Raw genomic sequence first — 24,258 nt, forward strand, 5'->3', positions numbered from 1 at the left:
ATGTGATACTAATGTAATACTCTAACGCGAACACCATTGTGCCTGTATATTGAGTACTTTTACACATACTATTTACTGACTTTTTTTGCATCTTGATTAATCTCAACAGCTTTATACTTTAGACCTCTTCATACTATTTGCTGTCTTGCAGAAAAAGAGCAGACAAGAAAGTTGTGGTGAGGGCAGTGGGGTGGAGATCCTGGAGAACAAACCATATGAGGACGGCCCTGGCGGCTCGGGTCAGTACACTCACAAGGTCTATCACATCGGCAAACACATCCCATCCTGGTTTTGTGCCATTCTGCCTCAAGCTGCCCTTCGAGTGGAAGAGGAGTCTTGGAATGCTTACCCCTATACGCGAACCCGGTGAGGGAACCACAGATACAGAAAATAAAATAAGTGATGGAATTTTATTTCCGGGGAACACATTATAAAACTGTCCCCCTGTGCCTCTTGTAAAACAGTCGCTCCCTCTTAATGCTTAAGCGTACATTACATGACGTTGGCTTTATCTGAAGTAGAAATGCTGACCTTTCAGAGATAAAATGTTGTTAATGGTTTTTATTATGTTCTTTCTATTATTATCTGCTGATGGCAGTGTGTTCTTTCTTTTTTTAAATAGAATAACTTCAGCTGCATGACCACATATTCATTTGCTGCCAACTTTGAATATCATCCTGATGACTTAGTGTGTTGGAACCAGCCACTCCAACTGCTTTCTAAGCCCATCAAGCGTTAAGGGAATTTTATTGGCACCACTTTTTACTTTACAACTGATGCTGATTTGCAGCATTTTACATGAGCTCTGCAAGTACTGCTTACAGGTGCTGCACTTTACTCCAGCTTAGGCCTTTTTCTGCTGATGCTCAGCTACATTTTAAAGGAGATGCACTTACTAGTAACTTTAACCATTTCTACCCTGGAGGTCCCTGTCTTAGGACCAGGCTATATGTGTTATTAAAATGCAGTCCATTGCAATTTCTTGAAAGGATACTGAGCATGGGATATTCAGTGAATTGTTGTGCTTGGTTTCTGTTGACTTTCACTTGAAGATATCTAATTGCCTATGCATCATTGGGGGGTCATGAGATCTAATATTGACTTGGGATGAAGGATCCTGTTAACTGATGCATGACACCACCAATGACTTCTAGAAAAGAACCCAAATACTGGTTCTTGTATTGTTTCAACCATGTGAAGATGCCAGAGCAGCTTTTCACTATTGCCTCTGACAATCCTAGATTGTGACACTGCATTCACACTTCATATGATTTTGTAGTGGAAATTAGGATTATTACTTTCAATAGCAAATACTGGTACAGCACTTTTGTGCTCCATTTGAGCACTCAAAGCGTTTTCTTACTACACCCTGTCATATACACTTGCACTACTAATACTGCTTTATATAAACTGCTCTTTTCTGCATCTAAGCACTTAATAAACATTCTTACACACTGACACTCACACTCTGATGGATACTTCGAGGTCAATTCAGGGCTTGGCATCTTGCCCAAGGGTACTTTGATATGTAAACTAGGGGAGCATAGTTCCCCTAGAGGGATTGAGCCATCAACCTCCCATCTTGTAGATAACTGGCTCTACTTCTGGAGACCCAGCTGCTCATTTTGCTTTTCCATCCAAAGCAACAATTTCTTTTTCCTTTCCTCAGGTATACCTGTCCCTTTGTTGAGAAATTCTCTATAGACATTGAGACTTATTATAAACCAGATACTGGAAATCAAGTGGATGTCTTCAATATGTCCTCTGCTGAGAAAAGACAGAGGACTATTGGTAAGTTTATCGTCATGCACACTTAAAAACTCACTCTCTCTGCACCATTACGCTAAAATTGTGCCTCTGGGATCAACTGCCTGGTCGTCGTCTCCTCATAAGCAGGATCAGAAATCGAATTTACACAGAGTTATTTGCAATGAAAGCGCTGACAGTGTGGTGCAGAGGGGATGTAGGCTGTGGAGTGTAAGAGCTTGTGTTGAGCCTCCGCATACTAAAATTCACTGGGGTGCAGGGAAAATGTGCAGTCAGCTCCAGACACGATCCCTGCAGGGACTGATTACATAAAAGACACACACATAAAATCACATGCTTTTCTTGAGGTGAGTGAGGACATTGAGACATACCTGCTGCTTGAATCTGCCTCAGTTTAGCAATTCATTATGTTTTTGTTTCCCTTGTAGACCCCATAGACATCGTCAAGGACTACATACCTCCTCATGAGTACCTCGTGGAAGAAGACCCTAAGCTGTATCAGTCAGTCAAGACTAAACGGGGTCCATTGTCAGAGGACTGGATTGAGGAAATTGGCCAGAACCCGGGTCAGAGTTCTGTCATGTGTGCCTACAAGCTGTGCAAAGTAGAGTTCAGATACTGGGGCATGCAGTCTAAGATTGAACGCTTCATTCATGATGTGGGTAGGTATGGCTTGCGTGTATGCATGTTTTTATGTGGTTCAGATCTTACAACCTACAGACATATTTTACTGAAAAACAAGGAAAAACCAAAATCTAAGATAACTGTAGAAGCCAAAAAAAAAAAAAAAAAAAAAAAAAAAAAAAAAAAAATCCCTAAAGATCCTTAAAGATTAGCAAAAACTATGACTATATCAATATTTGGGAAGACTTCTGCAGTTAATTAATCCCAGTGTCCAATAACCCTGCAAACTGTGACATCCTAAAGAGGACTGAAATGCACAACTTGGAAGACCAGATAAAAATTCAAATTTTATTTGTTAATTCAAGATTTGGTACATAGGTAGTTAATCTATTCATATAACAAATTGCATAACAAACCAGAGGATTCTGGTTAGGTTGGCAAGATATGGTCGAGTTTATAATCTAAGTTTTCAATGGCTGTTTTTTTACCTGGCTAAATCATCATGGTAATTTATGCTGAACACATAATCTTAAGTTTTTATTAAATCTTTTAACTAAATCAAAATCTATAATTTTTTTTATTTATTTATTTATTTTTATTTAGAGCATCTTTCGAGTGCTGGGCGAGTATGTTTTATATGTGCAAGTTCTTAAGCTTTACTAACATTGCAAATGAAACCCATTGGTAAACAGCAGTACAAATTGTGCATTGTAATATCTCTAGAATATGCACGTAGTTAGTTGTTGATGCAGAAAAAGCATTAATGTCTTTATTGTAATAAACTTAATTCTAGTCTGCTCCAAGTTGCTTTCACACTGCTGAAATTGCAGCTACTAGAACACAGGCCGGGAACACCTGTTCAATCAATAAAATTACTTTCACTTTGATTTGCTGACAAATTAAAATAATTTCCACTTCTCCTTCATTAGACTATGAGACAGTAAACTTTGACATTTAAAGTATCCAGCTCTCACGATAGGAATAAACAGCAGGATCAAAAATTTACTCAATGTTAAAATAATAAACCTGAGTTATACTTGAGTTAATTTAGCGTTTTACTGCTATGTTTTGTGTCTTTTTAATGTCACCGTTGAATTATCTTCTTTTAATAACATCTCTGACTGGGGCAGGTGACATGAAGGAGATCATTTTGTGTGGAAGAGGAGTTATATGACTCGTGAAATGTCCCTTTTATGTGAGCATGCACAGAATGTGAAGCAAAAAGCCTGGGTTAGGAAAGAAAGTGATGACCGCTGGTGTGATACACATCATCTCTGACAGAGTTTTGAGGATTTTTTTTAACCCAGCTAACACAAAGAAAGCCAAGCTCTGTTGGGCTGTGTATAGACCTCACAGACCTATTAAGGTAATCTGATAGAGGAAAAGGAAATTGTTGGGTCTGCGCTTCCACAGGCCCTGCTGGTTTAGAGATTTATTCCCGAGTGTGTATGTAAGTGCGTGTGTATTCATGTGCACGTGAGTGTGTGTGTGTCCGTGTTTGGGGGTGCGTTTGTGTGACCTCCTGCTCACCAAAAGGGTCATAAAGGCAGGAAGTTTACTAAACAAGAAAACAGAACCCTCACATAGGATGTGTCCCTATAATAAAACACTACAGCCTCCCCCACCATTCAACAGGCTGAGGAGGGGGTCAGAAACAAAGGAATGTCTTTGATCATACAGTTTGAACCAAGACTTACAAATTTAAGTAACACAATGACAACATTTAACAATTTCAACCTAACAGAAATACACAGTATGCAGCTAATCACATGAGGAGGACGTAGCAGAGCTGACACAAAAGACAAGCCTCACAACAACACAAGTCAGAAAGTCAAAAACAAAATGTAGTTTGTGTCACGGCGGTGGAACGGATTCAGGCGCAGACTGAGAAAGCACGGTTCAAACAGTTCTTTATTAATCAGACTGGTGCGCTATATACAGGTGAAGGGGGGGAAACACCAGGGTCCTGGGGGTCAACAGGTTGGGGAAACACACACCGTCATACTCACTCCGCTCCTCGTCCACACAATCGCCACACAAGCAGCTCCACTCTCAAGCACGGGGTCCAGGGCTCACAAATGCGGGCAGATCCAGATAAACCTATTTACAGAGGCGAGGATTAATCCAAGGCAAGCACGGGAACAACAGAATCACTATAGAGCCGGGCAATACTAACGAGAGTTACTCAATATTCCAGCGACGAGTAGCTCAGAGCCCCTGCCTTAAGAAGAGCCAGAGATCAACTGCAAATCACCGGTGATCAGCTGCAGGTGCGTAGGCCAAGGGCAGGAGCCCAGTCTGAGCCCCGCCCAGGCAGACAGGCAAGAGAGAGAGAGAGCAAGGCGAGGAGAGCAGAGAGAGCAAAACAACAAACACTTGTGGCCAAACTGGGCTGGCCGGGGAGGCACCGGGACCATGACAGTTTGATGGGTTTTCTCAGGAAACTGGGAATCATTCTGAAAAGTGTTTAACAGTCTTGAAAAATAATTCTTAAATAATTCTGTAAAATTAATTCTGAAAATGATGTTGAATAACTGGTATAAACATTTAAACCTTTGATTTATTTTTAGTCTACAAAGTTCCTGATGACTCCTGTGAATAATTTTGAAAAACATCAGTGAAACATCATTCAAATTTGTCATTAGAAATCAATCAGTCATGGATTAAATATCAGAAATTAGCCTGAAAATTCAGGCAAGAGTACACTGAAATGTGGCTTTCATTGTTGAATGTCTTAGTGAAAGTAAGCATTTAAGAAAACATCTTATTTCTGTTCGCGATTAACCACTGATAAAGTAAAAAAAAAAAAAAAACTACGTTGGAGTGCCAGATACAGAAAAAGAAATGAACCAAGTTGAAATAGAAGGAAGTATCGAAGAAAAACTAATAAAAATGCAAACGATACCTGGTGTAGAAAGTGTCAGAGAGGCAGGAGCAGAGAGAGGTTTCTGGCTTCTTGAGATAACAGAGCAGGCTGGATTAATTTCCTGCCTGTATTGGTGTGTTTCTGTTTTATTGCTGTGATCTAAGACTGTTTATACACTTTCACGGCCCTCAGGATGCTGCCTCACAGCATTTTACTTCCAGACTAGTGAAGCAGCGGCTGCTATCTTCATGATATTCTCATTCAGTGGTCCAATCAACACATCTTCAATCACAAAATGTGATTTTCCTCTGTGACTCTCCCGTCGCATTTCAGCCTTTCACTGAACTTTTTGTTTATGCTAATGTTATCTGCACTTGTTTACTGGGCTTCCGCCCTAAAATATTCACAGGGTCTTCATCTGCATCTCCCCTGAGTCATGAATACTATCACACACCAGCTCCAAGACACATGGCCTTCTTAAACTGTGCCTAACAGGTGTCTGAGTTGCATAATATGCTTAACTTTTTTCATCCTTATTTTGAGTGTGTATACATGGAGTTAAATTGCTTTTGACAGACCAATCCTGACTTCTGTTTATATATATGAAAACTGAAAAAGAACAGAGGCCGGGATTGGTCTGTCAAAAGCAATTTAACTCCATGTATACACACTCAAAATAAGGATGAAAAAAGTTAAGCATATTATGCAACTCAAACAACTGTTAGGCACAGTTTAAAAAGATATGGCTGTTGAGTTTTTAAATTTATGCACATGTATAAATTGAAAAACGTGACTGTCATAATGATATAAGTGGCGATAAAACACTTTATGGTGAGTTTCAACTGGCTGGTTAATTATACAGTCATCACCTAACTGTTCTTGTTCGCCATCACTGCTCTCTTTCCAAAAAAGATGAGTAAAGATCACTTATATTTGAAAAAAGCAGTAAAAAAAAATCAACTAAATCAAGATGAAGACACAAGACAAACCTATAACAAATAGCTGACAGAGAATCGTAAATACCTGAAGAAAGTAAATTGGATTTATAATGATACGGATATTCAGCGAATCCACTTTTGTAGATTTGAGCCCTTAAAATAATTCATTAGCACTAAATTTTGGTTGCTGTTCCTGCAGGCCTTCGTAAAGTCATGGTTCGAGCCCACCGGCAGGCGTGGTGCTGGCAGGACGAGTGGTATGGCCTGACTATCGAGGACATCAGGCAGCTGGAGCTGGAGACCCAGCTGGCCTTAGCAAAGAAGATGGCCCAATACAGCCTGAATGAAGGAGGGGGAACAGAAGCCAACAGCTCCTTCATTAGCCAAGAACAGGAGCAGGAAGCAGAGACAGTGGGCTTGACTGCAGAGGTAGAAGGAGCAGGAGGGAAGCTTGGAGATTCACTTGAGACAAGAGGGGAGCTCACAAAACAATGGTCAACGTCCTCTAGATCCTCCAACAGGTCATCAAAGCGAGGAGGTGAGGACATCCTTCTGATTTTTGTGTGTTTCACTGGCTTTTACCACAGTCTGTGGTACAATATTTGTATTGATATATCTTGAATTACAGTGTGACTGTTGACGTGAGTGCAAGTACTTATTTAAAATATTGGTCATGCCATAATTTTAGGTAACGCTGTGATACACCAACGTTAATCTTTGTTTGTATAGGAAGTCCATCTCATCAGAGCATTTCAGAGTGGAGGATGCAGAGCATTGCCCGGGACTCTGAGGACAGCACAGATGATGAGTTCTTTGATGCTCATGGTAAAGATCAGCAGAATAAAACACATTATAAACAGCTCACGAGCCAATGAATTTATTCAGTATTGTACCCATGCACAATTTTTATTGCAAGAAAGATTTTTGCATTTCAGCGGTTCCCACAGATTCAATTTAGTATTTGGACATTATCTTGAAAGATGAATTAATGTGTTTTCATATCTGTGTGTCTTTGGGATGATAAATATTAACAATGGAGAAACTCAAGGTTGTTAATCCTGCTTGCTTCTTTTAATGTTCTCGTTTATCCCTGTGGGTATTTATCCTTAAGAATGAATGCTGAAATGTTAATTAATGAATGTTATTAAAGTTGAAGCCAGAGAAATTATTCTGCCAGACAGAGTCTCACAAATTAAATTTTAAATGTCTTAACTTGCTTATTATATTAGTTTTTAGAATGAATTTATTAGCAATGTGTGATTTCTGAGAAAAAGGTATAATAATTTGTGCCAACAGCTTGTTACTGTGCACTAATGCCATATACACGGTCACTTTATTAGGTACACCTGTTTAATTGCTTGTTAATGGAAATATCTGTCACATGGCAGCAACCCAGTGCACTGAGATATATAGACATAGTGAAGATGTCTTGCTGAAGTTAAAAGCCAGCATCAGAATGAGGTAGAAGAGGGATTTAAATGACTCTGATTGGTAATTATTATTATTATTGTTATGTCACATGTCAGGGCATATGTCAGAGACATGAAAATCAGAACAGGTATTACAAAAAACCTAGAACCTTTTGAAAGGTTCAGCTAGTTTAATTTTCTTTCTAGTTTCTAGTTTAGTTTTAGTTAACTATAATAATTATGTAACGTATAACCTTGGTTTGAACTTAAAGGTCATCTGCCTTTATATCAAATACAAGAAAAAAAAAGTATTTTTATATAGTGCTGCAACCTGTTTTACTATCTGTTAAGTCTTAAAAAGGACAGCTCTGTTAAGCAAACCAGACTTTTCAGATAACATATTAACTTAACCTCTGCCATTCACTAGGACACCCACAACACTCCTGTGGCAAGTGTCATGGGAAAGGTTGGCTTAGCTCCACCCTGAATGTATAACTTTTTGTTTCTGGAGTATCCAAATAAGTTTTTTATGAGAAAAATTGTAATTCTCAAATGAATGTGTTAGACTTCATTAGATCGATCGCCTTTCTGGAAAAACTTGTGTATTTACCATGTTGCTAAAATCAATTCCATCCCTAACCGTACCCATAAACCTGGAGGGTTAGGGGGTAAATTCAGAAACCTTCACATGCCTCTCTGAAGGTCCTGCCTAGTGAATGTGAATGCAAACAAAAGTGCCTACATTTTGCTCAGTACTGGGTGTGATGGAATAACAATGACCTTTGAAAGAGGACTTTGCAGGCACATCTTTAAAAAAGACCTCTGGAAACTTTGAGGAGGTTTGAGGTTTCAGGGGAACCAGCCTTTAGAGAACCATAATAGACAGACTGATTTTTCAAGGAGTGCATAAACAGGAGTCACCTTTGATGTAATTTAGGTTATTTAATCTGTGTTATGAGGCTGACTGCTTTGATGATCAGAGAAGTGTCTCCATTATATTAAAATCCCTCTGTGTATCTTGCAGAGGACTTTTCTGATAATGAAGACATGTTTTCCAAGGAAATCACCAAGTGGAGCTCAAATGATCTGATGGACAAAATAGAAACAATAGAAGTGGATGAAGGACAAGGTAAGTGACTGCCTCACTCTTAATATGCTTTTGTGTACCAAAACAAAACAAGAAAACACTGGGCTTCATTTACTGATATACATAAAGTCATGAAAGAGATGCACCTACCAATTTTGTTCTTATCATCTTGTGTGCATTAAGGAAAATTATCGTGTATTGAAAGGTGTTATTCTCAATGAGAAGCATGCCTACTAAAGCACAAATCAAAAAGATTTCAAAAGTGAAGAACTGAAACATTAGTGTTCCATGTGGATGAGGCACAGAAGTGTTTCCTGTGAAGTGACAAAGGGGCTGTAATAACCAGGAGTTGGATGTTTTTCCCCTGAGATAGGGACTGTGGGTCACTTAAGAATAAGAAAGGTTTGACATTTAAGTCCATGCCAAGAAAACTAGGAAAAAAAAGAAGGAAGAAAAAGAAAAAAAAAAAAACAGAAAAAAGAAGGAAGACAAGGCCTACGTGACCAGCATGACAGCAATTACATCAGACTGACGGCAATTACTGGGCAAACATCCAAACGGAAAGCTTATGGACACACAAGATTTATGTCTATGCACTTTTTGTGAACTCAGACTGTATATAGAAGATGGATATAGTCACCATGACATCACCCATTGGTTGGTGGGCTACAAACATTTTGAATCCCTCGACCATTGCCATCATGTTTTATCTATTTATTTTTCTCATTTTTTTTAACTGAACGAAGTGACACATGAGGACTGGAGAATGAATACAAAAACATCATGCTGTTTTAAAGCAGACTTGAAACTAAAGCCCCCCCGCCCCCCCGCAGAGTGAACAGTGCCACAGTTTACTCTGTTTGTAAATGAAGCCCAGTGTATCCTGAGGACTACAGGACTCAGAATTTATAGTTTAGGCCATCTCTTCTGTCATCAGTGATGAAGTCCATAATTTGTTTTCACAGAAACCTTGTACCAGGAGTCGGTCGGGGAGTATGCCGTCAATGAGGAGACACAGATAGAGGTGCCATTTTTTCAGTGTTTTTGCATTTAATTCCTGTCTTTCTTACACCGACACCTATAATTAAAGGGCTTGTAGATGGTACTGTTCCTTCTACATTATAGCGTCCTGTCACTGCGCCAGTGAAGTGAAACTAGAATCCAAAATAAAACTTGACCCTAGAATTTAATTTCAGGAGTGACGTTTAAGATTTTTCCTCCTCTTGTCCAGTCTTGTGTCCTTAAAAGGGGAAAACCTGGTTAGGGTTTTTTTTTCCTCTTCAAAATGAAATGTAAATGTAGCTAGCTCACCACTAGTCTTCTCTAGAGCAAAGTGTTTAGACTTTATTTGATTATTTTGAACTCATAGCTCATTTAAGCACAAAATGTTGTGTTTTCTTGCTTTTTTTTTTTTTTTTTTTTTTTACAGATAACTAATTAAATCTTTGCCATTGAAGGTCCAGTTCCCAGTTCCTCCTCTTGCATGTCATAATGTCCTTGTCCTTTTAAGTACTGCTTGCAGTGTTTTCCTTTACTCCCTTTTGCCTCTATCCCTATCAGCCCACCTTTATTTTCCTGCTTTTTTCCTGTTTCTCTTATCTGCAGGATTGTTCATCTCAGCAGTGTCTACAGCCTTCCAAAATTCATGTCCTCATTTTGGTCCTGCATGGAGGCAACATACTGGACACTGGCTCTGGTACAGAAAACCTAAGTCAAACCTTCAAAATTCTTCCCACAATCCAACTAACTACTAAGTTCATTATAAATTACACTATAGACTATTTTTGGATTAACTGATTATTTAGTACAAGAGTGAAAATAATAAGAATACGTTCTTAAAGCTAAAATTAGCATAGTTAAGTTTTCATTTTTCTGTGATAAAAATATCATTTACATTAATATAATAATAATTAGAAGAAAAAAGGAAATTAATTTATTATCAAAAAAATTCAACCATTATTAAATTTGATCAAGGATAGAAAAGATTGAAAAATGATTTTTTTCATACTAAATACCAGGTGATAGGATCTCTTAAAGCCTTATAAAGTTTTCAAATGAAATAATCTAAGCACAAAGACATTAATGGCTAGATACATTTCATACAGTCATAGAAAAAATAACAACAATTATCTACCAGGATATTTACAGGAAATACTATTACACTATAAAATATGTAATTTTAAAGAAAACAAAAACAACTAACTAATGAAAAGCAGTTCGTTTTTAGCTATGTCTATTAGTTAAAACAAACAACATGTGAAAAGTGAATTAAAACAAAATTATAGTGGCTAGTTATGATTAGCTAAGACTAGGAAAGTTTTATATATGTTATATGTATATATTTATTTAAATGAACGAGACCCCACCAATAACACAATATATAGGAGATGTTCATTTATGCAGTACAGTAAGCCTTTTAATTTTCAAACAAATGTGCAAGGCCTTATGATTGTGGTTTATGGCAATGTTTAATAATGAGCCTTTGCTTGTCTTGAAGGAGAACAGAACAGCAAACAGGGAGATGTAAACACGCTAAGTGGAGCTTTTGAGGCTGTGATGAGGGTCCATTACCCTTCAGCACTGGGCCGCATTGCCATTCGAATGGTACCCTGTCCTGCTGTGTGTGTCGAAGCATTCTCGCTTGTGTCCAAGTGAGCAAGCAGCATTTTAATAACATGCTGTCATACACGTGCAAGCTGATTATAGACATAAAGCCACTTATCTTTGCTCTGCAGTCTTAGCCCCTACAGCTACGATGAGAGCTGTCTATCCAGCAGTCAGGACCACATTCCGCTGGCTGCGCTTCCTCTTCTGGCTACTTCTGCACCACAGTACCAAGATGCTGTGGCAACCGTCATCTTACGAGCCAATCAGGTGTACAGCGACTTCATCAGATCTTTGGAAGGAGCTTCTTTTAATGGCCAGGTTGGGTTTCTGTTTTTTTGGATTGGCACTGCTTGTACAGATAAAGCTGATTTAGTGTGCATACTCATGTTTCTGTGCTTTGCTTTATAATACAGGTGTGTGTTATTGGGGACTGTGTTGGGGGTATTCTGGGCTTTGATGCGTTGTGCAGCAGTTCTGTGACGGTATCAGAAAGCCAAAACAGCAGCAGACGGGGCAGTGCCATTAGTGTCCAGGTATCAACTTCAATTCTCTGATGACATACCAAGCTGTTGATACCGTAGACTGTATATAAAAGATGGCTGTAGCTTCTGGGTCTAAAAAAATGAAACTAATGCTGAAGTCTTAAAAAAACTTTTTTTTTTCTAATAAAAAGTCTATGTTAAAACATCTTGGTAAACATTTCCTAACAAAACCTGCCGTTGTACATTATGGTACCCACTGGTGTCAAGAAGGACTGTTCAGTGTCTCTCGGTTTATCGGTCAGCTTCACTCCTTCTTAGTTATTTTTAGGTTCAGTAGCTCAGATGCCGATGGCTAAAATGCTTAGCTAAAGACAATGTAATGTAACAGTGGCTACATCCATCTTTTATATACAGTCCATTGTTGATACCAGAAGCTGTGTTTAGCTATGCTAAAATACGTGGAAAACTAGCCAACATGTTCAATGCATTGCGTTCTTACATTCAACTCCATCCTTGCTTTATATGAACTTGTCTGACAATTTTCATTTGTGTATGTCCATGAGCGCGCAATGGTGTGTCTTATTCTGTTTTTACTGTAAGTGATATGTTGTCAAATGCAGTACAGTGTGCTAAATGTGTGACCCTTGGGGGAAAATATATGAAGAAAATGTGTACATTAGATGTAACAAGACTCTGAAGCCATGCTAGTGGGTCTGCAAGACAATACACAGTGTGGCACAGCGGTGCCTGGAACTGAATGCTAAACTAGAGCAGCCTAGTTTAGCATATTCTAATGTATTACATTTATTAGTAGGTAATATATACAAAGTGAAAGTAATGCAGTGATGTATGACATCAGTGTTTGAGGTGCATGTTCTGGTCATAAACCCAGTTAAAAGCTATTACAATTCATACAATTTCAGCCTTGCATGAAGAAAAGGTAAAGAGTTATCACAGATCTTATGTCACATTTAAAGGGTACTGAGGCAATTTTTGATATCCGTACAGGTAAAGTTAAAGCAAAATCTTGTGGTTATCTTTCAAGTGCAATGATCTTGTAACTTGTTGCAAAATAGCAACTGTAAAAGCTAAACCATCCTTAATTTTCTAAAACATAAACAATCAGCAACTTAAAAATAAATGCGGTTCACATTGCAGGTGCAGCTCACTATGGTAACATGCTTTTCTGCTGGTCTCATTTACGCTAGACAAAGACCCTGGATATTTCTTTTTCTGAGGCATCTCAAGACTATGAATGTTGGTGCAAAATCTTATTACCATTCACCTGATAGTTGCCAAATTATAGTGAGTATAGTCCTGACAAACTAACCTACAGTTTGAGAGTGCTAAAACTATAAGACCTAAGTCATTCCAAAAAACTAAAGACTTGTGGGAATAATTTCGATCACACATTTGACAGTATCCTCTTTCATCCCTCTCTCTCAGGACACAGAACTTCTTTCTCCTGGTATCGTCATAAACAGTGCCTCTTCTTCCTCACCATCCCTCGAAGGAAGCCGCCATCTCAGCCGCAGCAACATTGACATCCCTCACTGCTCTGGGCCTGACGACCCCAAGAAGCAGCTTCCACGCAAACGCAGCGACTCCTCCACGTACGAGCTGGACACCATCAAACACCACCAAGCCTTCCTCTCTAGGTGAGACACAGAACTTAAAACAAATGCCACAAATCCTTCAAAGATTTCTTCTAGTGTGTTATATTTTGTTTCTTTCTGGGCAGCCTTCACTCCAGCGTTCTCCACAGAGAGGCTGGATCCCGGCGTTCCAGCAACAGCACCATGTTGGAGGGAGGATCTCTGGGGAAGTTTGAATTTGAAGTGACTGACTTCTTCCTGTTCGGCTCTCCACTTGGGCTGGTGCTTGCACTGAGGAAGACTGTGGTGCCCACTCTGGATGGTGGGGAAGGATTTTCTCCCTTTTTATGCTCCTATCATTTATTTTGCTGTTGGTCTAATTTGATGTTCATCACAGGTCAAAGCAGGAAGTGGTTATTTGTAGCACATCGTGTTTCTTCCTGTGTGAAATGCATGTCTCCAGCAGCTGGGAGGCAGGTGTCAAAGGTTAGAAGTCATGCTTTTGATCTCAAAGGCTGAAAAAGAGAAATATGTGATAGAAGTGCTTACACAGCCACAAGTCTGACTGCACTGTGTCCTTTGAGGTTTTAAAGAAACAGACTACTGACCTGCAGCTGTTGGCTTAACATGTGGACTTTAAAAAAAAAGAAGAAGAAAGGAAATCATTACAGTTGCTGTCGGATGTTTAGTTTCATTTCTTTGTTTACACAGCCATTTATTTCTCATGGTTTTCCAAAGTAATATCGGAATAACTTTAAAACTTTCAATATTATGAAAATAAGTTGTTGGTAGATGCAGTTTTATCGGTACAATCACACATCAAATTAGGGCATAAAACATAGGATTAAATATAAACAAAGCTTATACCACCTAGTAGCTTAATGAATCAAAGATTCATATGGATAAAGGTATGATTTCAAACAGGACATAATATAGTAGTTTAAGTGTAAAAAAAAGTGATTGTGATGGGATATAAACATTGATTGTTTGGAATTCTAAGTGGTTATACACATTTTCTTTTATTTTTCATATGGGCATAGTTTTTTTATTGCTGTTGTTTGTAGACACTGTGACAAACACTAGAGAGTCTATGGTGTAGTCAGACCAAGACCAGTGGAAAGTTTACATCAGCAAAGTAGTTGTCAAGCTTTATATAAAGACGACAGTCCTATTACAGTTTTTATCAATCGCTTTGGTGCAATTCTCACATCAGCTATTGTTTCTACTTATAATTTAGTACTAAATGGACTGGTTCTTATATAGTGCTTCTACTCTACCTGAGCACCAAAAACTTGCCTCATACACACATGCACTTTTTTCTGTATATGTGCTTTCTATCTAACATAAACACACATTCATATTGTGATGGATGCATTAGAGAGCTCAAGGACTGTGAGAAGCCAGTGATAGAACCTATATATTTCTTAGTCAGAACTCTACATCTGTCACTTTCTTGAATACTGTCCAGCACGGCATTAGAGTTTTCAATCAAGCTACTTTGAACTTTTTTCAAACGTGTATGAAAGAGCAAATCCACTCACACACTCTCGGTGTTAGTAGTGAAATTGAACTTTGGGTAAAAGCAAATAGAAACATGTTGTCAGAAGAAGTTTAGTTGAAACAAATAGAAATAAATACTCACAATCTTGTGTTACAGGTGAATGTCATGGCACTGCCAATTACACACATGTGTATACTATACATACTGTACAAACTCACTGACCACTTTATTAAGTACACCTTGTTAGTACAAGTTTCAGAGCAGTGTTGTTGCAGATTTGTCAGCTGCTCATCCAAATTTAGTAGTGACAGTGACTTTTCTGATAGGAGAATTGCACCAAAACGATCGAGGAAAACTGTTCTTCCACTGACAGTGTGTGACTGGCCTTAGACTTTCATACAGACTTTGAAAGAAGTTTGAAGGGATTTGATTGAAAACAATAATGCAATACCGGGCAGTGTTACGGAAAATGTTTTGATTAGTTATGAGATTCAGACGAGAAGTGCTTCAACACAATAACAAAATGTGTGTAGTACTAATGGGTAGAAACAATAGCAGTGTGTGCAAATACAATAAGAAATTCTCAAGTTAGTGGGGAGTTAAGAACTGCATTTCACTAGCTGGGACCACATCCTCATTTAGGTTTTACAGCAGTAGATATAGTAGATAATGGCAGATGACTTGAGCATGAATTGAAGCTGTGGTTTGGGGAAGGCCTCAGGGCCTCAGAGGGGACTGGCGGCGACTCCCAGACTGGAAAGATCCCAATGTACTAATGAGAAATGAATCAATTGAAAGGGTAAGGCACAAAAACAAGAACAAACAGCTTCTCATTTTTGAGAAAGGGTGTGCTTCAAGGTGTGGATCCACTAATGAAATTCAGATAAATGATCTCCAAAAGGAGTGGAGAGAATTACATCGATGATGTGAGAACTGCATCAATGTAACTCAGTAAAACTGTAATGTATTTTCCAGCCTACCATCTAAAGTTATAGTTTGTATACACAGTGTCCCGTGTTACTAGTCACACCAGTCTGTTTATTTAAAACTTCTTGCTGTGTTTCCTGCTCTAGTGTCGGCGCTGCGTCCAGCCTGCCAGCAGGTTTACAACATGTTTCATCCAGCTGACCCCTCCGCCTCTCGTCTTGAGCCTCTCCTAGACAAGAGGTTCTACCTGCTGCCTCCCTGTAGCGTCTCCCGCTATCAGCGCTTTCCTCTGGGTGATGGACATTCGGCTCTCTTGGGTGAGTTGACACACACGCAAACACAGACAAAAAAGAAAGGCACACTTCCTGAGACATTTTGCTGCAGAACTTTATGTAATACAAGTTGTTGACTTTTTTTTACCCCTTGTCTGGCTTAGTTGAAACTGTGCAAAGTAACCCCCAGCTTCTGATAGAGTCTGGCAGTACAGCATCACATCGCAGCCAGGAAAGCACTGTCAGTGAGACCTCCATCCCTGTGCCTGTCCTCAACTGGCAGACCTCCCAGAGCAACACAGAGAGTGTGTATTTGTTCTCTTTATCTCCTTTATCCTGTTATTTTTTTTTCTAATGTGGTCTGGATTTGGTTAAAACTAGAGCCTCTAACAATATAGGATTTTTTAACACCATTACTGATATTTGGTGATTAAAAAATACAATATTCCAGTATATTAGCTGATTCATCTGTTGATGTTTATGGCTCTTTCATAAACATCAACAGATTTCCCTAACATTAGTTATGGCTCAGTTGCTTTTTGTGTTTGTGGGGTTCAAAACACCTGTTTTGCCAACAGGGAAGTTGCAGAGTAAGGTAAACCCCTAAAATAATATTGAGAAAACCCCAACAATCAGACAACCTTTTATGAGTAAGCACTTATTGACAGTGGGGAGAAAAAAAATCCCTTTTAACATGAAGAAATATCCAACAGAACCACGCTTAAGGAGATGCAGCCATCTGTTGCGGGTAAACCTGTACTTACCCACTGAATTCATTTTGAGGTTCTATTATTTGATTAGCGAGCTGGTTGCAGTTTTATCATTTTGGTTCACTCTAATGACTCTAATTTTTCTGCCACTTCAGACTCCTGTCTCTTCTCAGACAAATTAAGCACTAAAAAGCAATTTTACACTAAATGCTCAGCAGCAAATAGCAAACAGAGTTCTGTGACTATTGGGTGAAAATAGTGGAACATGTAGTAGCTAAGCAGGAAGATATCTGGAGGAAACCAAAAACAGAGTTAAAAGAGTGAATGTGAGACTTAAATTTATCAAATGGTTAAAACTCAAAAGGTAACATGTTGTATTTACAACTTGTTTCTCCTTGCATGAGTGATTAAAAAATGTAATTATTTTATATTGGCGTTTGAATTATTCATAATCATAGAAATAATTGATCATATGTGAATAAAGAATATGACTATAACTCCTCTTTATCCGCAGTGGATACCCTTCACTCGCATACTCTTGTTGATGGTCAGCATCCATCATCAACATCACCAGGGATTCCTCACCTTCGCTGCACCCGTAGAGCCAGTGAGGCCAGCATAGCCAGCCAGGTGTCAGGCTTAGCTGACTCTTACACCGCCTCCAACATCGCCACGAGTAAGTTGACCTCTGACATTGTGTCTCTGACCTAATTTTTGGTCCAGAAGCTGGAAGTTTACATGTTGACATTCTCATTTCCTCCCTCCAAACATCCTCTTAGCAAGCAAATGTGAAGTGAGCCACACTAAAAGGCCCAGTCTGCTGTCACAGCTGCATCTACCCTACCATAGATTTGCCTCTCGGAGCACACCGCCTCAGTTGCGCAAGAAAATTCGTCAGGTTTTTCCGAGATCCAACGGTGTGGAGTCCGAGCACAACTCGGACGTTAGCTCTGACATGACTTCTGACATGACCTCTGACCTCACTGATGTTACGTCTGACATCACTGACATCAGCTCGGCACCCCCGTCGCCCGGGGTGCTGAAGAACATAGAGAAAGGTACCCTGGGAGCTGTAGTAAGAGGACCTTGAGGGAAGGATGCTACAATCTGTATTCATTCCCTGTGTTCTTTCCTTCCTCCTCTGGCTTCTTCCTTTCTCTCAGATAGTACTCCCAAGTAGTTACAGTAATTACACTGGAGGTCCATAATCCTTCTTGTGAGCCTTTCTGAACTTAATTTCTTGAGAACCACTGTTTTCTTGTCCTGGTGGTGATTCCCAATCAGGCTTACTTGTACCTCAGTAGCTACTTTTGGTGTTGGCAGAAAAATCTCAAAAAATATATACTGATGTTTTATGACACGATGGATTTTGATATTAAACATGGTCTAAGTTTTAAATAAGAAGGTCTGTGTACTATATGTGTAAGTGATCTGAAGCCTAAAGCTTCAGATTGTTCTAAAGACTTTCCCCTTGCTGCTACATCTATATGACATCACTGAGAGCAGATATTGCTAATGTGATCATCTCAGGCACGCAGAAGCCCCTGCGTGACCTGTTGGTCAAACCTTCTGGTTGCGAGATGCAGCCAGTCAAAAGAAAGTTATCTCAAACAAAGCGTGAAGGAAGTTAAACACTTTGTTTAAGACAGAGACGGCACCAAAGTCCACTATAAGTAAATTCAGATGCTTTAGCATCATGAATCATGGATACACTAGTAGTGACTACAAATAAATCTGTGGAGATAAAAATGAGCATAAGAGATCCCATTTATGTGGGAAAATAAAACAGCCCAAATAGTAGTAAAAATTGATGTGTACTAATTTATTTCTATAAGCGCTAACTAAATTCATCATATCAAATAAATTGCTGTATCCAAGTCATATATTGCAGTTTAGGGATATTAGCAGTTCATAGATAAAACAGTGGACAAATACAAGTCGTGGATAATAATAATGGATTGCATTTATATAGCGCTTTTCGAGACCCTCAAAGCGCTTTACAATTCCACTATTCATTCACTCTCACATTCACACACTGGTGGAGGAGGCAAGCTACAGTTGTAGCCACAGCTGCCCTGGGGCAGACTGACAGAAGCGAGGCTGCCATATCGCGCCATCGGCCCCTCTGGCCATCACCAGTAGGTGAAGTGTCTTGCCCAAGGACACAATGACCCAGACTGTCCGAGCCGGGGCTTGAACCGGCAACCTTCCAATTACAAGACAAACTGCCAACTCCTGAGCCGCGATCGCCCTAAACAGTAACAACATTAACAACAAACATTTTTTTACTTTTGCAACACAAAGAATGGACGAATTGCTTCACTACAGTTAATCACATGTGTCTTTTAAAATATCGTAGAGTTTAAAATAGCATTCATTGGGATCATGTTTGGAACACACTGTGGTATCGGTGGAGGGATATTTGAGGGCTTTGGGGATATATCAGTCAAAAAGGTTGGGAACCACTGCATTACAAGAAAAAAAGAGAGGGAACAGTGTGCACTTCAAACCTTTCTACTACTCACCACTGTCCAGTTTTAACCTAGCCCTAGTGCCTCTTAGTCAAACCTTCAGTGAAAAACACTAAGCTAAAATCAGCACAGTGGATGTTCTGACTGTCTGTTTTTCCCCTCACTGCTGTAGTTGCCTCTCGGTGGTGGGGCAGTAAGAGGATGGACTATGCTCTTTACTGTCCTGATGCCCTGACAGCATTTCCAACCGTGGCTCTGCCTCATCTTTTCCATGCCTCCTACTGGGAATCTACGGATGTTGTCTCATTTATACTCAGACAGGTTCTCTTTCAATTGATTTTATTTCTTTGATGAGACTGGAAATGTCTTGAGAGCTGTAATCACTAAAGTGTTTTAAGTTGCATAGTTCCAGGGATGATAATCTCAGTCATTGCTTTTTTAAAATTAAATATTAGACCCCACTCCTTTACAGAAAATTTGGTACAATAGGTTCACCAAGCTTTCTACATTTCTTTTTTTCCCATAAACATTAAAGAGAACAGAATCTACATCATAGACATTCATACACAGCATTTTCATTCTTCTGATTAATGTTAATTTCATTTCCTGTTGCAGGTAATGAGACATGAGAATTCTGGTGTTTTGGAGCTAGATGGTAAAGAAGTGTCTGAATTTACTCCTTCAAAACCTCGGGAGAAGTGGCTTCGAAAGAGGACTCATGTTAAAATTCGGGTAAGCGGTCTTTATGGTATCTCCACCTGACTGAGGCAATGCTGAACTTTTAAGATATGGATACAAAAGAGAGATTTTTGACTTAAACATCCATAAAGTATCTCTGTTATATTTTCGGCGGGCATAGGTTTGGCTTTAGAAGTATTTCAGCAGCAGCAAAAAATGACACACAGGGAGAAAAATGGATGTTTTATTTACCTGAAAGGCAAATTTACAAAGAAAATCTGAGTTTCTAATGATCCAAACTTTGGAGACCTCAACATCGTTCCCTAAAAGACTAATTTATCATCAGAAAATGTCATGTCACACATACTAGAGCCATCCATTTATCCATTTTCTTCTGCTTGTCCAATTAAGGGTCATGGGGGGAGCCTATCCTAGCTACCATAAGGAGAGAGCCAGGAAACCCCCAGAACAGATTGCCGGCTTGTCACAGGACCAACACTGAGAGACACGCAGCCATTGTCATACTGTTCACGTTCACATTAGTGATGTGTCGGTCGCGAACGAAATGGCTCTTAGAGCCGGATCTTTGACGTGAACGACGCGAGCCGGCTCGTGGGTTTTGTTTTGTTTTTTTCTCTTTCTCTCACCCTCTCTCTCGCACTTTTTTCCCGCTTCACTCCGCACGCGAGCCTTGTGCTTTGCACTGGGCAGAGGGGGGAGGGGCGGTAGTTACACTCGCAGTAGCACAGGAACAGAGCGGGAGGGAGAGACAGAGAAAGAGAGCCAGGGACAACAACGTCACATTAGAAAGGTATAGTAATCATCCACAACTATTTTCAGTTGCAGATGATAAAGGATTCAGAAAGTTTATTCATGCAGGACCATATGACAGAGAATATGCATGTTCTTTTTGTTTTCATATTTTAATTCATATTTAATTGTGTTGTGGTTTGCAGTGTTTTGTGTTGTTTCACTTTAAATTTGTAAAAAGAAAAAGCTGAAAATTTAAATAGTTAAAAGTTGAAATGTGAATAGTTGGTTTTTGTATTATATGATTTATTTATTACATTTTATGTGGAGTGAAAAAATAAAAGTATATTTACGGTGGCCCATAGAGACAAAACACTAGGAACTCCAAAACACGTAAAAACCCCAAAACACGTAAAGCACGTACAAACCCCAAAGCACGTACAAACCCCAAAACACGTAAAAACCCCAAAGCACGTACAAACCCCGAAGCACGTAAAACCCCCAAAGCACGTACAAACCCCAAAACACGTAAAAACTCCAAAACACGTAAAAACTCCATAGCACGTACAAACTCCAAAACATGTTAAAACTCAGAAGCACATAAAAACTCAAAACACGTACAAAAGACAACAGAAGTGCTCCAGGATGCTAGGCGCAGTGTTGAGCTTTTGTTACCTACTCTAATACCTACTACCAACGACCGGATTTGGTGTGTGGTAGTAACAGGTAAATGAACATTTTTTTTAAAATTATTTGAATATATATGAGTGCTTGTGTATAAATACACAAACAATACACATATGCTTTCAATTGTATAATTTAAGTGATCTAGGTATCTCTGTTTTGGAAGTTCAGTTAATGCTAGAAATGTGTTTTGGAATTTGTAAGTGCTTTTTGGAGTTTGTACGTGTTTTGTCTCTAGGGGCCACCGCATATATTTATATATAAACATATATAAATAAAACCACTTTTTTTTACATTAGTAATTCCTTTTGTGCATAATTTTATATTATTGTTAATAATAAATAATTAAAGCAACAAAACAACCTGAAGAACCGGTTCGGAGCCGAAAGAGCCGGCTCTTTTCAGTGAGCCGAGCCGAAAGAGCCGGTTCTCTAAAAAGAGCCGGAAATCCCATCACTAGTTCACATCTAGTTCACATCCAACTTTAATTAACCTACCCGATTAACTTAACCCCACTAACATGCTAAGCATAAAACATTTGAAATAATGCCAAGCTAAATTTGTTCCAACTAAATATTAGATTATCATTGCTTTCTTTTGACAAGGCTGTGTATAAGCTATTGTTAAAGATTTTCATACTTCAGATATCTGTTAGTTACTAGCATATCTACCAAGAAAATATTTCCTCTCTAAACATTTAATAGAACAGAATAGAATAGCCCATAGCCCTGCATAAGATATAAGCAGCAAGACATAAGTAGAGGATTTCAGTTATTCTGGAAAAAAAGGTGTCCAAAAAGTCCTTGAAGACGATACGGTAGTCCCAAAGGTGCCAAAGAGGCATTTCACAGGACAAACAATTTAGGAAAAAAGCACCTCTAATGAGCTGATTAACATTTCAGTCAAGTTCTCGTCATCTCATTTTGGCAGCAAAAACAGTAAGAGAAGTCTCAAGAGAGACTTTAGAGAATTGAAACTGATTTCCTGTTTTGGTTGCTTCTCAGAATGTGACAGCTAATCATCGCGTGAATGACGCCGTGTTCACAGAGGATGGAGTGCAGACACTGACGGGACGTTTCATGTATGGTCCTCTGGACATGGTCACACTAACTGGAGAAAAGGTAATGACTGACATGTTTGGCTGTTAGGAACAAAAAGAAAAAAGAGATGGTTTGTATTCAAGCCATGTTTTGTTTTGTTTTTTCTTTCTTTTTCTTGCAGATTGACATTCACATCATGACCCAGCCTCCCTCTGGAGAGTGGGTGTACTTTGACACCGAGCTCACTAACAACAGTGGACGTGTCTCTTATGTAATTCCAGAGAGCAAGAGGCTGGGTATCGGGGTATATCCTGTCAAAATGGTGGTCAGGTATGCTGAGTTGTAGTTATTTCACAAGGAGAGATGCATACTTGTATAAATTTCATCATATTTACCAGTCACTGTTTCTTTAATAGGGGCGACCACACATTTGCAGACAGCTATCTTACTATTGTACCACGAGGAACGGAGTTTGTTGTATTCAGCATTGACGGGTCATTTGCTGCCAGCGTCTCAATAATGGGGAGTGACCCTAAGGTTCGAGCAGGGGCTGTGGATGTGGTAAGGTAAGGAGAACACCAGCATGCTTGGTAGGAATACTACTCTGCAGTAATATATAGTGTAAAACGTCTAGATAGTACAAATCAAAGTTGTGGACACAAACAAAAACTCCGTGGCAAAGACCAAAACAGATTGTTGTGGAATTTTGTCTTGGCAACTTGTTCTCCATACTTCATGGTGGAAAATGCATATGCAGATATGAGCAGTTCACTTTCTCTGCATCTCACATGGAGCCACATATCTCACATTTGAATCTGGTCTAAAGTCTGCCCCTTTTGTATGTTAGTAAGATAGAAGAAGCAACACAAGAATTGCTTCTCTAGGTCAAAAACATCACACAATGCAAAACATTCCTCTCCACAGTGAAGGCATAAATGGATAAATGACCACAAACACATGGTCTACTTGCTGCATGGACAAAGGTACTGAGGCTGGTGTTCTCCACTCTCTCAGCTCAGGTACTTGCAGGACTAATTGTTGTGTGGAGCTTACACATTACTGTTACAGCCAAAGGTGAAAGTTTTGAAAAATGTAAAATTGAAAAACACATTTTCTTTCACACATTTTTAATTCCATATATGTTATTTTATAGTTTTCTTCTAAACTATTGAAAATAAATACTACCCCCCTGGTATTTGTAGTTTTTACATGTGCTGCATCTTGGGAATATTTATGTGAAGTAATGGCAGAATATTGATTTTCTGAACAACATATCACTCCCTTTTAGCATGGAAGTCAGCTAATCCAAACGCGACTCCTTCTCAGGATTTTTATTCTTTATTGTTTGCAGGTACTGGCAGGACTTGGGCTATCTGATAGTGTATGTCACAGGTCGTCCTGACATGCAGAAGCAGCGTGTTGTTGCCTGGCTCTCCCAGCATAACTTCCCTAATGGCATCGTCTCATTCTGCGACGGCCTGGTGCATGACCCTCTCCGACACAAGGCCAACTTCCTCAAAACCCTCATCAACGAGGTAAGTGAGGGCAGGGAGAGTCTGGAATAGCAATGCAGCAAAATCCTTCCAATGTCTAAAAGTTTAAACTCTTTGTATTTGATTAGGCCAACATGAGGATATTTGCTGCCTATGGCTCCACCAAGGACATATCAGTGTACACTTCTATTGGCCTGCCTCCATCTCATATCTACATAGTGGGAAGGCCCACGAAGAAAATGCAGCACCAGTGCCAGGTCTGATAGTAAACTAATTGTGGTAAATTATAAATTAGTCCACAATGAAAATATTTTATCTGAGTGGGTGTACAGTAGTTTTTATAGGCCAAGTATTTTA

General features: G+C 39.2%; 1 protein-coding gene across 2 annotated transcripts in view; it reads left to right on the plus strand.

Annotated features, from left to right (window-relative positions):
* LOC134630600 (membrane-associated phosphatidylinositol transfer protein 2-like) overlaps window positions 1–24,258 on the plus strand; it is a 41,876-nt gene that overhangs the window by 10,320 nt on the left and 7,298 nt on the right. Inside the window, exons 2-25 of one of the 2 annotated variants that reach the window (XM_063478020.1) lie at window positions 152–366; window positions 1,670–1,791; window positions 2,196–2,429; window positions 6,395–6,733; window positions 6,925–7,020; window positions 8,629–8,733; window positions 9,657–9,715; window positions 10,297–10,387; window positions 11,189–11,342; window positions 11,427–11,616; window positions 11,712–11,831; window positions 13,227–13,438; window positions 13,522–13,697; window positions 15,950–16,120; window positions 16,240–16,380; window positions 17,300–17,461; window positions 17,565–17,843; window positions 19,429–19,577; window positions 19,872–19,988; window positions 22,373–22,489; window positions 22,590–22,738; window positions 22,825–22,974; window positions 23,760–23,943; window positions 24,030–24,158. In XM_063478020.1, the coding sequence (XP_063334090.1) occupies window positions 152–366; window positions 1,670–1,791; window positions 2,196–2,429; window positions 6,395–6,733; window positions 6,925–7,020; window positions 8,629–8,733; window positions 9,657–9,715; window positions 10,297–10,387; window positions 11,189–11,342; window positions 11,427–11,616; window positions 11,712–11,831; window positions 13,227–13,438; window positions 13,522–13,697; window positions 15,950–16,120; window positions 16,240–16,380; window positions 17,300–17,461; window positions 17,565–17,843; window positions 19,429–19,577; window positions 19,872–19,988; window positions 22,373–22,489; window positions 22,590–22,738; window positions 22,825–22,974; window positions 23,760–23,943; window positions 24,030–24,158 (3,861 nt within the window). The remainder of the gene's footprint in view (window positions 1–151; window positions 367–1,669; window positions 1,792–2,195; window positions 2,430–6,394; window positions 6,734–6,924; window positions 7,021–8,628; window positions 8,734–9,656; window positions 9,716–10,296; window positions 10,388–11,188; window positions 11,343–11,426; window positions 11,617–11,711; window positions 11,832–13,226; window positions 13,439–13,521; window positions 13,698–15,949; window positions 16,121–16,239; window positions 16,381–17,299; window positions 17,462–17,564; window positions 17,844–19,428; window positions 19,578–19,871; window positions 19,989–22,372; window positions 22,490–22,589; window positions 22,739–22,824; window positions 22,975–23,759; window positions 23,944–24,029; window positions 24,159–24,258) is intronic. The other variant, XM_063478021.1, reaches the window with a different exon arrangement.

Source organism: Pelmatolapia mariae, linkage group LG7 (genome assembly GCF_036321145.2).
Source record: "Pelmatolapia mariae isolate MD_Pm_ZW linkage group LG7, Pm_UMD_F_2, whole genome shotgun sequence".
Lineage (NCBI taxonomy): Eukaryota > Metazoa > Chordata > Actinopteri > Cichliformes > Cichlidae > Pelmatolapia > Pelmatolapia mariae.